This window comes from Dromiciops gliroides, chromosome 6 (assembly GCF_019393635.1).
Source record: "Dromiciops gliroides isolate mDroGli1 chromosome 6, mDroGli1.pri, whole genome shotgun sequence".
Classification (NCBI taxonomy): domain Eukaryota; kingdom Metazoa; phylum Chordata; class Mammalia; order Microbiotheria; family Microbiotheriidae; genus Dromiciops; species Dromiciops gliroides.
Window position 1 is genome coordinate 231,033,681 of NC_057866.1, and position 15,805 is coordinate 231,049,485.

The 15,805-nt window shown below is 38.5% G+C and overlaps 1 protein-coding gene across 3 annotated transcripts in view; it reads right to left on the bottom strand.

Annotated features, from left to right (window-relative positions):
- Positions 1-15,805, bottom strand: part of GSTCD (glutathione S-transferase C-terminal domain containing) — a 185,534-nt gene that overhangs the window by 19,103 nt on the left and 150,626 nt on the right. For all 3 annotated transcript variants that reach the window (XM_043971200.1, XM_043971201.1, XM_043971203.1), the window contains one exon: positions 1,208-1,341. In XM_043971200.1, the coding sequence (XP_043827135.1) occupies positions 1,208-1,341 (134 nt within the window). The remainder of the gene's footprint in view (positions 1-1,207; positions 1,342-15,805) is intronic.

Below are 15,805 nucleotides of genomic sequence, written 5' to 3' on the forward strand. Positions count from 1 at the left end.
AATGAATACTCCAATTATTTAGTTGGTCCTGTTGAGTGTCTTGGTAAGTCAAGTCCCAAATCTTAAATGGAATTTCCCTTCCTATCTCTTCCTCCTGGATTTTAATAGTATTATAAAGAACAATTTTTGGGACACATTTTTCACCTGGCTTATTCTACTGAAACTGATGGTTTTGTGGGGTGATAATTTGTATCTTGCTATTTTACTACAATATTTTTTTTAATTTTTCTTTGTTTCTCTAATGTTTCTTAGATTAATCCTAATACCACCATAATATTTTAAATTTAAAATTTTTCAATGAACAAAATCTACTTTCTTTTCCTTTTACCTTCCCCTGCATTCCCCACTGGGAGAAAAACCCATAAAAATACAAAAAAGTACTTTTAACAGGTATGGATAGTCAAGCAAAACAAATTTTGGCACTGGTCATATTCAGAATATTTGTTTAAATCTGCACCCTGAAGCTTTCACCTCCCTATTGGGAGCTAGATAGCAACCACATGATATCTTCAAATGGAAATAATATTGCTTCCTCTTTGCCTGTCCTTATTTCTTTAATTATTTTGTCTTGTCTTATTGTTATATAGCTAGCATTTGGCATTTCTAACTAGCTCTAAGTCAAATAAGAGTGACAGTGGGCATCTCCATTGTATCTTTTTTTTTTTTTTTAGTGAGGCAATTGGGGTTAAGTGACTTGCCCAGGGTCACACAGCTAGTAAGTATTAAGTGTCTGAGGTCGGATTTGAACTCAGGTACTCCTGACTCCAGGGCCGGTGCTCTATCCACTGCGCCATCTAGCTGCCCCTCCATTTTATCTTTAATCATACTGGGAAAGCTTCTGATGTTTATCTGTTTACAAATAATACTAGCTCTTGGTTTGAGGTATATGTCTAAGCGTTTTTAATTATACCTTTTCAAGTACAACACATATCAAATCAAATAACAATGAAAGAACCACTTTGACTTCCACTGTGCTGGTATTTTAATTTTTTTTTTCTTTTTAGGGAGGGACAAAGATGATTAATGAATAACTGGCTGCCAATTATTTTTGGCTCTAGATTCAAATAGGAATGACTTCCAGCAAATTAAATCCCCGTTCCTCAATATGAGATATAGCTTCAGATAGATAGATAGATTAGATTAGATAGATGAATGAATGAATAAAAGAGCCCCAGGCTTTTATTTGACTTTGGACTCCTGATTTTACCTTCGTGGAAATGTAAACTTCAAGGTGTTCTGAATGAAACCATAACAGCAAGGGCATGTAACGAAGGCTGCCTGAGCCTTGGTGCAGTGCTCAATTACCATGTCTGTGGCCACTCCACAAGCATGCAGAGCCACCTAGGAAGCAAAATCAAAGTTTAGTGATATGTTCATTGTTCTTTAATAGGGCTAATTTCATGTTATCTTGATTACATAGAAAAGATTTCCATTCCATTAAGAGGATTTATAATTTCTAGCAGTGAGGACTGACCTCTCAGAAAGCTCCAAGTCTCTAAACATTTTCATCATTCATTAAATATTTCCTATTAGAAACATTCCAAAGGACCCCTTATAAATGATATAGCCACATCCAATGTTATTGTGAGGCAGGGAGGTGATGTAGTAGATAAGAGTGCTGGATTTGGGATTACAAAGACCTGACTCATTAACTATACAACCCTGGCCAGGTCACTTAGCATTGATATGTCTGTTTGCTCATCAATGAGACAAGGAGCATAATGGCATATACCTTACCCAGACATTGTGAAGATAAAATGAAATAGCATTTGTAAAATGCTTTGTAAACTTTAAAAGGCTAAAGAAATCACCATTGTCTTGATTTTTCATATAAATAAGGAAAAGTCACCAGGCTGAAAGATTACAACTTTCCAAGATTAGCAAGTAGGTACAACAAGAATAACTCATTTGCATAATGGCACCTTGTTATTATAAAATGTTCTAAATACATGATCTTACTTTCTTTTCACTTGACTCCTGTGAGGTAGATATTATCCCCATTCTATAAATGAGGAAACTGAGGCTCAGAGAGGCTTAAGTAATTAGCAGAATCAGGTTGTAAACCTAGGTCCAAGTCCACAGCTCTTTCTATTATACCACACTCTCCTTCTTCCCCCAGACCTGTTTCAGTGCAAAATCCAGTCATTTGTAACCAATAAAGCAAGCATAAAAATTACTTTATGTAATTTGAAAAAAACTTAAGAAAGATCTTGAGGAAGAAAAGGTAAAATTGCAGTGTATAAACTAGTAATCTTGCTAACTGTAAATTTTAGTGCAATTCCATGAGATATTTTAAAGGAATTTACTGAAAATAAATCTATAGGGGCAGCTAGATGGCGCAGTGGATAGAGCACCGGCCCCGGATTCAGGAGTACCTGAGTTCAAATCCGGCCTCAGACACTTAACACTTACTAGCTGTGTGACCCTGGGCAAGTCACTTTAACCCCAATTGCCTTACTAAAAAAAAAAAGAAAGAAAGAAAGAAAATAAATCTATAAAGGGAAAACCAATCTCTGACCATTATTTTTTTGTTCTATTTGTTTTCATGACAAATGTTTCATTTCAGGGTCTTAACTCTGTCCATCCAGATAATATATAGTAGGGAAAAGTGTAATTATTAGAGTAAATCTGGAAAAATAATCTACTAAGGAGGTCTTCTGAAGACCCTGAAACCCCCAGAGGATTATAGAAATGACACTGAGCAGATGACAAAGAAAAATCTTGCTCTCCATTTCATTTTGGTTACCTACACATAAACCCTGAATCCTGTACAATCCCTGGGCTAAGTTCTTCTTCTTTGTAATTTTGCTTTCTATTATTAAAACTCTTACTAACTTTAAAAGGGAGTCAGAACACACAGAGGAAACCTTATGGAAATGTCTTGTTGGAAAATAATACTGAGCTAATGTTTCCTCTTTGAGAAGATGTGTCCATGTGTGTCTGTACATGAGGGTATCTGTGTGTCTACTGGTCATCTTGAACCTCAAAATGTCTGAAACTGAACTTGTTTTCCTTTCCTCCAAACCCTTCCCTCTTCCCAACTTCTCTCTTACTGCCAAGAGTACCAACATTCTTCCACTTATCCAGGCTTGCAACTTTGGTCTCTTATTTTCAGCTCTCTCACCCCTATATTCAATCAGTTGCCAAGTCCTATCATTTCTACCTTTGTAATATCTCTTGTATTTGTCTCCTTCCCCTGACCCTGTCACCATGTTTGTGCAGGCCCCCAATACCTCATGCATGGACTGCTGCAATAGCCTGTTGGTTGGTCTCCCTGCCTCAAGTAAAGTATGTCAGCATTCCAGTTCATCGTCCACTCACAGATGTCACATTGATCTTCCTAAAGTAATTGAAAACTTTAGCCAGCTGACTCCCATAATATGTTCTTGTCTCCTCCAGGCTCACATTCTTTTTGAAGTGGAGCAGTGAGTTTATTTACTTAGTTTCAACAGAATAACAGAAGAATAAGAACTTGTACAAATGATCCAGGACTTACAGAGGTTTTTGTTCTATTGAACCTGGACCCAATTCCCAGTATCCTTAAAATGTAATCGTCTACGGAAGAGGAGAGCAACCTTAGTTCAATGATTTTTTGAAAGCAAATTGTATTTAGACCACGTAAAATAAAGCTGGAAAATGACAGTAATGAAAAATATTTTAGAAGACCTCACTAGTAATTCTAGGATGTCATGGGCTGAATTAGGATTACACAAACTTGTAGAAATTCAACACAGTCATAAGTAGAAATATATGTGGCAGAAGCTGGTTCACTTGTGCTCTGAAAGATGACCTGATTAAGTGTGTATGGTTCTGATGAATACAATTTTGTTGCTTCAAAGGTTCAGGCTTATAATTTCCTTCACCAAACTTGTTAAATGCCTTAGACCCAGGATCTTTCACTAAAGCCCAAGGTCCAGAAAATTATCCTTTCCTGTTACATCTTCCTCCCAGAAATCCTCGAGGTCCTATGGCTCCAGAAACAACTCAAAGAGACTTGACTAAGGCTTTTAGTTGTTCTTTCATTAAAAGCTCAGCACTGTGGTCAGGAGCTTCTACAACACCAGTATCAGGCTTCATGGCTGAATCTGAAATCATTCCATGGGCTGATGCCAGACCTGCACATGAAAGAAATGAACACCTTATGAAGGCAGCTACTGACTTCTTCAAGGGGGTCTAGACTAATCACCAAGGTTCTCTGAGACACCAAAATGCCCTATTCAGATTCCCTTTCCCTCCTGGGGGAGAGCAGCTATTGCCATTACCACTTTCAGCAGCTGTGAAGAAGTGAGGGTAAATGAAAACGGATGCCACTGATGAACCATGGAAACACGGAAGCATGTGTGAGGTGCTGAAAAAAAAAAGGCCCCTCAGGTAAACAACTTTACTGGGTTGTTTTTTTAAATGGATGCCTTTTGTTTTCACATGATTAATTTCCAATAGAATTCTCTGTGCTTCTCCAACCAAACAATGGAGTGAAAACTACAGGAAAAAAAAAAGTTCGGCAAAACCAACTAAGACACTGATCGCATCTTACATCACGTATGTCACTCGTGGTCCTCCAGCTCTTTTTCTAGGGCCAAGTGTGCTCACTCTAATGATGGCGCATTCAGTTTCCTCTTACTATTCTTTCCCTTTACTTTGCTGTAGTAATTGTATGCATTGTTTTCCTGGTTCATATTTCAGGTTCCTTTGAATTCTTGATGTCATAGTCCCTTATATTCAATTTGTTTTGCTCTTCCTCATTCCATTTACACTTTTAAGTTCTTTTTTGTTAAGTCAAAACTTCCAAGCTAGATTGGAATACTAAAAGCACGCCCGGGGCTTGGCCATACACCAAAATCCAGGGACTCCCCTGGAACCTAGGAAAACACCAGAACCAAAAGGAGGAAGGCCTTGCAGTCACATCTATAGACATGGGGGCTCATCTTCCTCCCAGTTACCAAGAGACTTTTTTCCTTAGGAATTCTCTTTTTCACTCACTCACTTCTTCCCCAACACAAACCATATTTCAGCCTTATTTATCCAATCTGTGAGCAGCTACCTCTGGGACTTTCTTTAGAGTGGCCCACCTTCAAGGCACACAGTGCTACACATGCTTCTAGCACTTGGTAATAGCTGTTTTTTACAACAAGATCTCCTGAATACACACACACACACACACACACACTCATGATGAGTGGTAAAAGAATATAAATTTAATTAACTCTGCATTGCCAAGGAAATTTAGAGCTGGATTAGAGATACTGTAGCTCAATACTCTCATTTTATAGCGGAGGGACCAAAGGTTCAGAGGTGAAGTAACTTGCTTCAAGTTACACAGCTAGTTAGTGGCAAAACTAGGACTAAGACACATATCTTTTTGAGTGAGCATGACACCACTCGTTCCATTGACTTTCTTGACTTCTATTATATAAAATTAGGCTATATTTTATAATTTGTCATATATAGTAATTCTTAGAAGAGTATATATGATTGTGTATGTATGTGTTTATAGGTACGTACACACACACACACACACACACACACACACACACACACACATATATATCATTGTTCTCAAGTTTTAGCTGAGTAGAACAGGATCCACACATTCCTGCTGTTTCTCCCTCTTTCTAGATAGATAGCATTTGACTTGGAATCAAATCCAGTTACAGACACTTGGTAGCTGTAGGGTCCTGGGAAAGTTCAGTTACCCTCTGTTTACCTTAGCTTCCTTATCTGTAAATCGGGAGTGATAACAGCACTCTTGCTCCAAGGTGGTTGTGAGGCTCAGATGAGTCCACATGTACAGAGCTTTGCAAGGACTTTAAAGCGCACTACAAATGCCATCTGTGACCATCGGCTCTTGTGAGACTGTGATTCCTCTCCTATCAGGGCTCTGAAGCAGTTCTCTGGGGACAAAGGAAGAATTTCCAGGTTCTACTCTTAGCTCCATCACTGACTTGTCATGAGAAAAAAAGCAATTAGCCAGATGCTCTGAACCACAGGGGAAGAAAACACAGCCTACTCTGTCTTCGTTGTTGTCTTGTGTGGGAGAAAGGAAGAGTGGAAGATAAATACATTTGATTTTTTTTCTTCTTAACCATTTCGTTCCACAGTGAATTGAATCCATTTTCTAATTACACCTGAGACATTTAACTCAGATAATTAATCAAAATAATGCCTGCAGTGCAGAATGTTTTCATTTCTGTGAAAACGGATTCTAAACCTCTGTAGAGTCAGTCCTGTGACACTGATTGTAAAGCTAGGACCCAGCACAACCAGATGAAATGTGAGGAATTCAGTTTATCAGCTCATTGTTTGGTGCCCATGAGGCCAAGCAACTGGACCGACTGACAGGTCCAATGAACTGACCCAACGAATTCCACCCTTACTGTGCAGGCTCCCCTCTCCATATGGAACACCCATATACGGAATGACAAGGGAAGATATAAAGACTGAACTTTTACAGGTCAATTTATTTGCTACACCAAAGGTGTTAATTCTAAATATATATGATCCAGATGTTATTGAAATATTCTTCCATATTAATGCACCAATAAATAACCTTAACTCTGTGCCTTCTTAGATCATTCTCTGTGTCACAATGTTTTTTGTCACAGTGGCTTGGGATGGGAGTGGGAACCCAGGCCTGTGATTTCATTGGTGGGGAAATCCTGGTGTCAAAATCCACCAATGCAGATTAGCTCCCAGCCTGTCAATCAAAATCTGCATGTTTCAGAGGCTCTCAGAGGTTATATGACTTACCCATAGTTGATAGAGCTGGTCTTTGTTAAAGGCAGAACTAAAATCCAGATCTTTCTGACTATCCACTATGCCATATTGCCTCTCATGTTACAATACGGACATAGAATTTATAGATCATTTCAGAAAAAGGTTTTAGTATAAGACAATACCAGTCTTGTACGCCAATACAATAAAATTTAACAGCCCAGAAAATGTACACCGCAGTCCTTGCCAATGCACAGTTAGTTAAATTTATATTCTTTTACCACTCAGCAAAAATGGACTTTCATCCTAGGTTAGCAGATACTTTACAAGGCTGGACTCTTCCCAAGTGGCAAAATGACCCTGTATCTTTTGACATGAGTCAGAAAGAGTATACACCATATTGAGCCCATAGAGTCTATACTTCCCCCTTTACCCTCTACCCCCAAATCTGGTCGGTATGATATTCACATGTGGTCTATAACCACTGTTCTTTTCCCATATATATGCAAGTACTTATTTGTTTTCTTTCAAAAAAGTTTTATTTTAGGGACATGGCCAACATTTATAATAATAATGCAAGTCAATTTTGCTACTAAATAAAAAGAAGGTGGAATAACAAATTTTAAAAGTTAAGAAAGTCACCCTTTATTTTAGACCAGGGCTTAAACTTTTTCCACTCAGGACCACTTTTCGCCTGAGAAATTTTTGTGTGACCCAGGGAAATAGGTATACAAATAAAACATTTACTGCCAAATTTTTCACAATATTGTTGTTCAGTTATGCAGCCTCATGTGGGGTTGTGACCCACAGTTTAAGAAGCTTTGTTTTAGACTAATACCCCAAATAGGTAATTCTGTGCTGATTTAGGGATGATTATAGAAGTTTATGGTGAGTCTTCTTAATGTAATGGCAAAACAACCTAAATTTCCTGTTGTATCTAATTTCTGAGTACCCTACTTTTTAAAAACAAGGCTTACATAAATTACAAATTAAAACTGTTATTGGATTATATTCCACATTTGCTTACGCTTATACTAATTTTACACCAAAGGATATAACTAAGAAATGAAGCTGTAATTAAGCAGCTAAATATCAATAAAATATAAACTTATACATTAAATATGATGCTACAGAAAAAGTCATAAAGATAAAAACAGCTCAAAAAAAGCATCACTGTTGGTTATGACTGGCAAAGAAATGTTCATCAATACTGATATATAATGTTTGATATAAATGGATTTACTTATTTTTTTTTTCACTTTTCAACTGGTTGTTTGTGATCTGAACATGTCCTTTGACAGTCTCTGTGGTACATACATTCCTATAATAATACCACAGTGCATCTCTGACTTTATATTATTCCCACGCATGTCCTCTATATTCCTCTTACTTGGTCTACTTGTTTTTACCCATATAGGACATTCATTTTCCTACCCCCGCCTCAATCTATACTCCTTCCTTACATTCTGGTTTGGGGAATCATCATCCCCTTTCCCTGTACTATGGTCACTTGTTACTTATTTACTAGCTCCTTTCAATTGACAGAAGACCTTTTTTGAGGCCCTCATAGTTGCTCATCTCCCCTGTGATTATTCTGCAAAAACTCTGAATTTATTTGTTTGTGAACATGTTGCTTCTACCATTCTCTCTGGTGGAATGGAAGTTCTTGGAGGGCAGGGAGTAATTCTTTTTTTCATTGAATCTCTAGTACCTAGTAGAGAATCTTAATAAATGCTTGCTAAATGTAACTGAATTGGATAATCATGGACCCACTTTTGTGGACATTCTCAGGCATGCTTATTTTTTATTAAGAATGATGTTTACCCATTAAGCAATATTTTAAAATTTTAAGTCATGGTATCCAATTCCAGGATAATCTGAATCCAGAGCACTCATGCTATTGCAATGCATTCTGTAAGCTTCCCTACTTTGACACTATGGTAATCACGTCATGATCAGTTCAGGTTTGTGGACCTGCATGTGCTGAAGAATGAAAAATATGCTTCTTAGTTGTTTCTTACCATGGGAAATATTTTTTTTTGTTTTCCTCAGAACCATAATCCTTGTCATGTTCAACAGATGAACAAGTCAAAACATCTAAGCATCAGGTTTTGAAAGATGGGACCTAAGATACTGCAGATGTGCATTCAGAATCTTTTTCTCATACTCACTGTCTCCCTTAAGACTGCAGGGGACTGGTAAACATCTCTCCACTAATACTTACCAGGAGTGTGTTCTTATGCTCACACAATTCAAAGCAGTTGAGCCTAATCATGGTCATAACATGAAGAAAAGATAATACCTTTATGGAACAAGCCTAATAAATCTTCTCTACCTTTGGGGTAAGGTCAGGTCAAACTGAAAAGTCTTAATTGAACTGCTGAAGAAATTTGTATTTACCACTTTTTACCATATGTAACAAATCAAACTAGATCAAAAAAGTTGATCCATTGACTTGTTTATTCTAATTCTGCCTCTGATGCTTGCTTGCGTATTCTTGGGCAGTCTGCTTAAGCTCCTTGAGTCTCAGTTTCCTCATCTGTTAAATGAAGGGTTTGAACAAGACAGCCATCAGATTCCCTCTCAGCTCCTATGATGCTAAGATCGGGGATCCTATAAACAACTGCTGCCTAGCAAAGGTTCTCAAGAGCCTTCTTTTATTGAACATAACAACTGATTTATAATAAGAGTATCTTTTTTCTTTCTAAATGATGGTGCTTTAAAAATTCTTAAAAATTGCTGGTTTTAACTTCAAGGATTTTCAATATTCCCTCTGTGGTCTTGGTCACACTATTAATTTGTACTCTCTATGAAGAAAGAGCTTGCTAAGCACAGGTAAACCTCAGGCTCAGCTGGTTTGAAAGCTCACAAATCATGGACTAATGAGGTTTTAATGGATTTCTAATACAGTGCTGTCCTCATTTTTTCCTGGCATATAAGTGAATGATGGAACTCAACAGTTAGAACACCGGATGTATCTACCCTGATTTACATGCTGACAGTACTTCAAATGCTTCTCTGAGGCAAATTATTTTCTTGATAGTGATACTAATTTTGCTTTGTGTCTGTACTTCTAGTTCATTTACCAACAATGAGAATCACTGAAGAAAAGCTTAACAATAATCCTAGCCCTCCCAAAAAAACCCACTAGAAGAGAATAAAAAAATATGGAGATAATAGTATTTCTATAGAAGACAGAACCATATTGAGTTGATACTGGATGCTCTCAGTAAAAATACTGCTGCCTAGACAACCCTGCCTAATGAGGTGGTCTCCTGGAAATTCCCTAAGTTTGCTTTGTAAAGGTAGTTTTAATATTTATCACTCAACATTTAAGTGAACTGGAGGCTTGAGGAGCATTGAACAATCTTGGGGGGTGAGGCCCTGGACCCCCTTGATGACACAGGCCCTGAATCCTCTGGATGCCGTACCAACATTAATCTGAGTTATAATGAAAGATGGTTAACTCCACTTGGTGTAGACCTGAGACAGTTTCAAAAGGAAGAGTGTGTCTACAATGTCCAAACGGGAACGTGCCATTTAATCAATGTCTATGCTGCAGATTTCGAGCTGGAAGGGACCTTATAGAGGCCATCCGCTCCAAGGTACCTGAGTCAAAGGAAGGGTAAGTACCTTGCCCAAGGTCATGATAGTAAGCACCAGTGGCAGGATTTGAACCCAGGGCTTTGACTCTGGAGGCAGTGTTCTTTCCACTGTATCACTCAGTGTCTAGCATCTCAAAGTAAGAAACAGGCCAGTGCAAAAGTGCCCTTCGATAAGCAAAGCCTGTTCAGTTACTGGAAACCATTTCTTAGAGGTCCTGTGTGACACTGGCAGTTTCCTGAAAGCATATTCAAGTTACAATTCTTAGATTCTATGTCAGACCCCACAGCCCACATTATGATATAATGGAGGCTCCTTGACATCACAAACCACACCACAAAGGACTTCCCGCACCCTGAGCACAACCTCATATTTCCTTTGTTTCTTAGCCCAGGACAACAGCACTGCCACAGAAGGCCAGACCTGTCAGCTCAAAGAGATTTTTTGTGGAGCTGGCCCATAAACAAGCCTGTTCCAAGATGTTCTACTGCTAACCACCCTCTCTCTTTTGGGCTTTCTAAAATTAATTGTGCTTAAAGGTCTAGAGGAAATCATAAAATCTCAGGTTAAAAAGTCAGACACTGTAAAAAGTCTTCTATTTCTTGGCCTTTTTTGGTATATTAAACTAACGCAATTTGAGCTAACATGACCACAAAGGTATATCACTCTTTTAAATTGATATTTACCTTTTTTGTCTCTTGGCAGATAAATTATTGAGGCCTAATTCTGGTTTTTAAAAAAGAACAAGCCTACTGTTTGAAGGTTATATGAAAATTATTACATAGGCTATGTGATTTCAAGATGATGAGAAGAGGACTAGAATTAGGATGTCATTGGTGTAGGAAAGTCAAAACTAAGGAAATCCCCCTCTACCTTTTCAGTTATAAACTGAGAGTCTTAGAGAGCTACCATATCACTGGAACTTAAGCGACACGTCCAAGTGACTGTCAGGATATGTCAGAGTAGGAGCTGGACCCAGGTCTTACAGGCCCTGAGGCCAGCTCTCAAATAAGATGATTTAACAAACTTAATTGGGTCGCACGGCCAAACCGAATTTCACTTGAGTCAGTGTATGAGGTGCTAGGCACAGAGTTCCTGCTTTGGATAGGGTCCCTGGTAGGCCCATCTCTAAAAGACCCATGAGAATGAATGCTACCTGCACCTGACAGAGAGATGATGGACTTTGGATGCAGACTGAGGCACACATTTTTTGGACATGGCCAAATTGAGAATTTGTTTTGACTATGCATAGTTTTTGCAATGGTTTTGTTTTGTTGTTTTTCAATTGAAGTGGAGGAGGTGGGAAGGAGAGAAAACAGATTCTTGTTAAGTGAAAGAAATTTAAAAAATAAAAGGAGAGGCCCCTTGATGTTGCCAAAATGTTCTAATTCCCCTCCCCTCCCTTTCCTGTAGTAGACAGATGAATGCAGTTTGTCTGTGACTTCAGCCCAGTCTCCCTTCCTGTGTTGACCTCCCTTGACTCTGACCTCCCACCTGCTTCTTAGCCTGTAAGCCTCCTTACTCTCTCCTGGCCTTGTCAATTACTAATTCCATCTGCCTGCTCTGACCTCAGATCCCCTTTGTAAGTGTCTGCTTCCTGATTCTTTGGCCTGGTCCCCTGCTGTATCTCTGAGCACTGTCTTCTCCCTCCCTGGGCTTTCTACCATCCCAGCAGATTACAGTTGGCTCTTGGGCAGTATAGAGTGAAGTCTCTACTGACCCCTACTGCCTCTGGTAAGACCTGCAGCCTCCTATGTCAGCCCCTCAAGCTCCCACCAATTAAGCCTGTTGTCTATCTACTGTACCAGCATCTACTGTACCAGCATGGTTCTCTTCGAGAAAGAAGGACAAATAACAAATCTGTCCAACCTCAGTTTACCCAACCTTACTGAATTTTTCTATTGGTACACCCTCAGGACAAGTCTGTTAATACAAGGGTGGTGTTGATTCTGGGAGGATTCTTAAAATAACATTTCCCTTTATCATTTTGTTATCTGAATATGAGAAGAATACACTGGGTTTCAGTTGGAGAGGTCTGGCTTGTGTGACCTGGTGGGCAGGTAATCAGGCCCTTTGCCTTGAAGAAGAAAAAGGCTGGCTGTTATCTATTAAGACAAGAGTTAATTCCAAAAGTAGACAGGCACTGAGGTGGAATTATCCAGGAAAAGCATTAGTGCTGCTGAGAGAGCCAAAGGCAATTCCTAGTAGGACAGATAATCTGAGATAGACAGGACAAAAGGAGTCCAGTGATCCCAAGAGAGCCCAACAAAGGAGTGAGGAAAATAGATGTTGACTTTATAGAAAACAAAGAACCAGAGAATGCTGGTGCAAGAAGGGACCTTAGAAATCTATCCTTAGATGGCAGAGTAGAGGCAGCAACCCAGCTGAACTCTCCCAATATTCTTCTCCAAACAACTTTAAAATAACACACTGAATCAAGTTGTGGAGTGGCAGAGCCAACATAAGGTCAGGGCAAGATATTTTTCCAGCCTACGACAACTTAGGAGGTTGTCAGGATAGGTCTGTGACTCTGGGAGGGAGGCCAGCTTGGGGCAGCAATACCAGCAGTAGACGTTGTGAGTGACTCTCAGCTCAGAAATAGCAAGAGGGCCGGACAACTGTTCAGAAAGAGATTGCAAGAGACCCTGAGCTTGCCCTGGGTGCAGCTGGCACTGATTGACAGCTCTATTGCCCATATGAAGTTCCAGGATGAACAGGACCTTGTGGTTGGTCACAAGACAGCAGGTCCTGGTCACAATTCCAGGGCCGAGAGAAGCACCACTACCTGTGCAGGGGAGCCCAGGCCCTTCTTTGGTAAAGAGTGTAATGTGGACCAGGAAGCAATGACCCCCTCTCCCTGGATCGCACCACCCTGGAAGCATTGCTGCAGACTCCCAGAGCTAGCTTTGAAACCAGCAGCATGAAAAAGCCTAACACTTGGGACAGTGTCTTCCTTGCTTTTTAGGTGAGCAGACCCCAATTTTAACATAAAGTTCAAAGTCCAGAAATAGGGTATAAAAATGAGCAAAGACCCCCCCCCCCAAAAAAAGGGCCTAACCATAAAAAGCTACTACAGTGGCAGGGGAGACAAGATACAAACTCAGAAAACAATAATATCAAAATGGCTACAAGCAAAGCATCAAAGAAAAATGCCAATTGGACAAAATGGATACAGCCTAAACAAAAGAATTCCTGGAAGAGTTAAAGAAAGAGATAAAGAGTGTAGAGGAAAAATTGTGAAAGGAAATAAGCACGATGTAAGAAAATTGTGAAAAGAGAATTAAAAGCTTGGTAAAATAGTACAAAAATTCAATAAAGAAAAGAACTTCTTTAAAAAAGCCAGATGGAAAAGGAGGTACAAAATCTCACAGAAGAAAATTATTCCTTAAAAATCTGAATTGGCTAAGGGGAAGCTAATGATCGCATGAGACACCAAGGAACAAGAAAACAATCAAAAGAATGAAAAAATAGAAGAAAATGTTAAATATCTCACAGGAAAAACAACTGACCTGGAAAACAGATCAAGAAAAGATAATTTAAGACTTATTGGACTACCTAAAACCCATGATAAAAGAGCCTAGACAACATATTTCAAGAAATAATAAAAGAAAACCACCCTGATATCTTAGATCCATTGAAAGAATCCATTGATCACATCCTGAAAGAGATCCCAAAATGAAAACTTCCAGAAGTATCATGACCAAATTCAAGAGTTCTCATGTCACAAAGAAAAGTAGGCAGAAAGAAACCATTGAAATATTATGGTACTACTGTCATGAACAGACAAGATTTAGCAGCTTCCATGTTAAAGGAGTGGACGGCTTGGAATATGATATTCTGGAAGACAAAAGAGCTAGGACTACAACCAGGAATAACCTATCCAGCAAAACTGAGTACAATTCTTTAGGGGAGGAAATGGATATTTAATGAAACTTTCAAACATTCCTGATGAAAATAATGGAGCTAAATAAAAAATATTATATTCAAACACAAGATTCAAGAGAAGAATAAAAAGGTAAACATGAAAGAGAAGTCATAAAGAACTCAATAAGGTTAAACAGTTTATATTACTATATGGGAAAATGATACATATCACTCTTAAGAATTTTGTCATTATTAGGACAGTTAGATGGAGTCTAACAGACTAACTGAGGGAATGAGTGTGAATTGATTATGTTGGGAAGATCTAAAAAAATGAAAGGGTGAGAGAGGGATGCTTTATGAGAAGGGGAAAGGGACAAGAAGAATGGGGGAAATTATCTCACAGAAAATAGGTATGGAAGGAAGACCTTTTACAGTGGAGGGGAAAATGGGGTTGGGTGAGCAATACTTGAACCTCACTCTCATCAGATTTGGTTCAAAGAAGAATATATATACACACTCAAATGGGTAGAGAAATTTATCTTACTCAACAGGGAAGTAGGAGAGGAAGGGCATAAGAGAAAGGGTGGGGTGTGATAAAAGGGAAGAAATATTAAGGAGAGACTGCTCAGAAGCAAAATGGACTTTTGAGGAGGGACAGGATAAAAAGAGAGAAGGATTAACAGATGAAAATAGGATATAGGGAAATACACAGTGTAACTGTGAATGGGATGAACCCACTCATAAAATGGAAGTCGACTGCAGAATGGATGAGAAACCAGAATCCAAAAATATGTTGGTTACTAGATACACTTGAAACAGAAAAATATACACGCTTCACCTGAAGTAAAAAAGGCAGACTAATCTCAGACAAAGGAAAAGCAAAAATAGACCTAATTAAAAGAGATAATCAAAGAAACTAGGATAAAAAGTACCATAGATAAAGAAGCAATATAAACAAATTTAAAACAAATTTTTCTGACAAAGGCTTCATTTTTCAAATATATAGGGGATTGAGTCAAATTTATAAAAATAAGAGATATTCCCCAAATGATAAGTGGTCAAGGGATTTGAACAGGCAGTATTCAGAAGAAGAAATCAAAGCTATCTATACATCAGATGAAAAAAAGTGCTCTAAATCACTACTGATTAGCAAAATGCAAATTAAAATAAGTCTGAGGTACCATATAATGCTGGAGGAATTGGTTCAACCATTCTGGAGAATGATCTGAAACTATGCCTAAGGGGCTACAAGATAGTTCATACCCTTTGATCCAGCAATACCACTACTAGGTTTATATCCTAAAGACATCAAAGAAAAAGGAAATATATACAAACATATTTGTTGCAGCTCATTTTGTAGTGGTAAAAAATTGGAAATTGAGGGGATGTCTATCAGTGGGGGAATGTCTGAGTAAGTTGTGATAAATGATTGTGACAGAATACTATTATGCTATACGAAATGACGAGGGGGAGAGTTTTCAAAAAACTTGAGAAGACATATATGAACTGATACAAAGTGAAGTGAACAGAACCAGGAGATCATTATAAACAGTAACAGCAATAATGTAATGAGGACTGACTATGAAAGCTTAACTACTATGATCAATACCCTGTTTGTCTCAGTTTC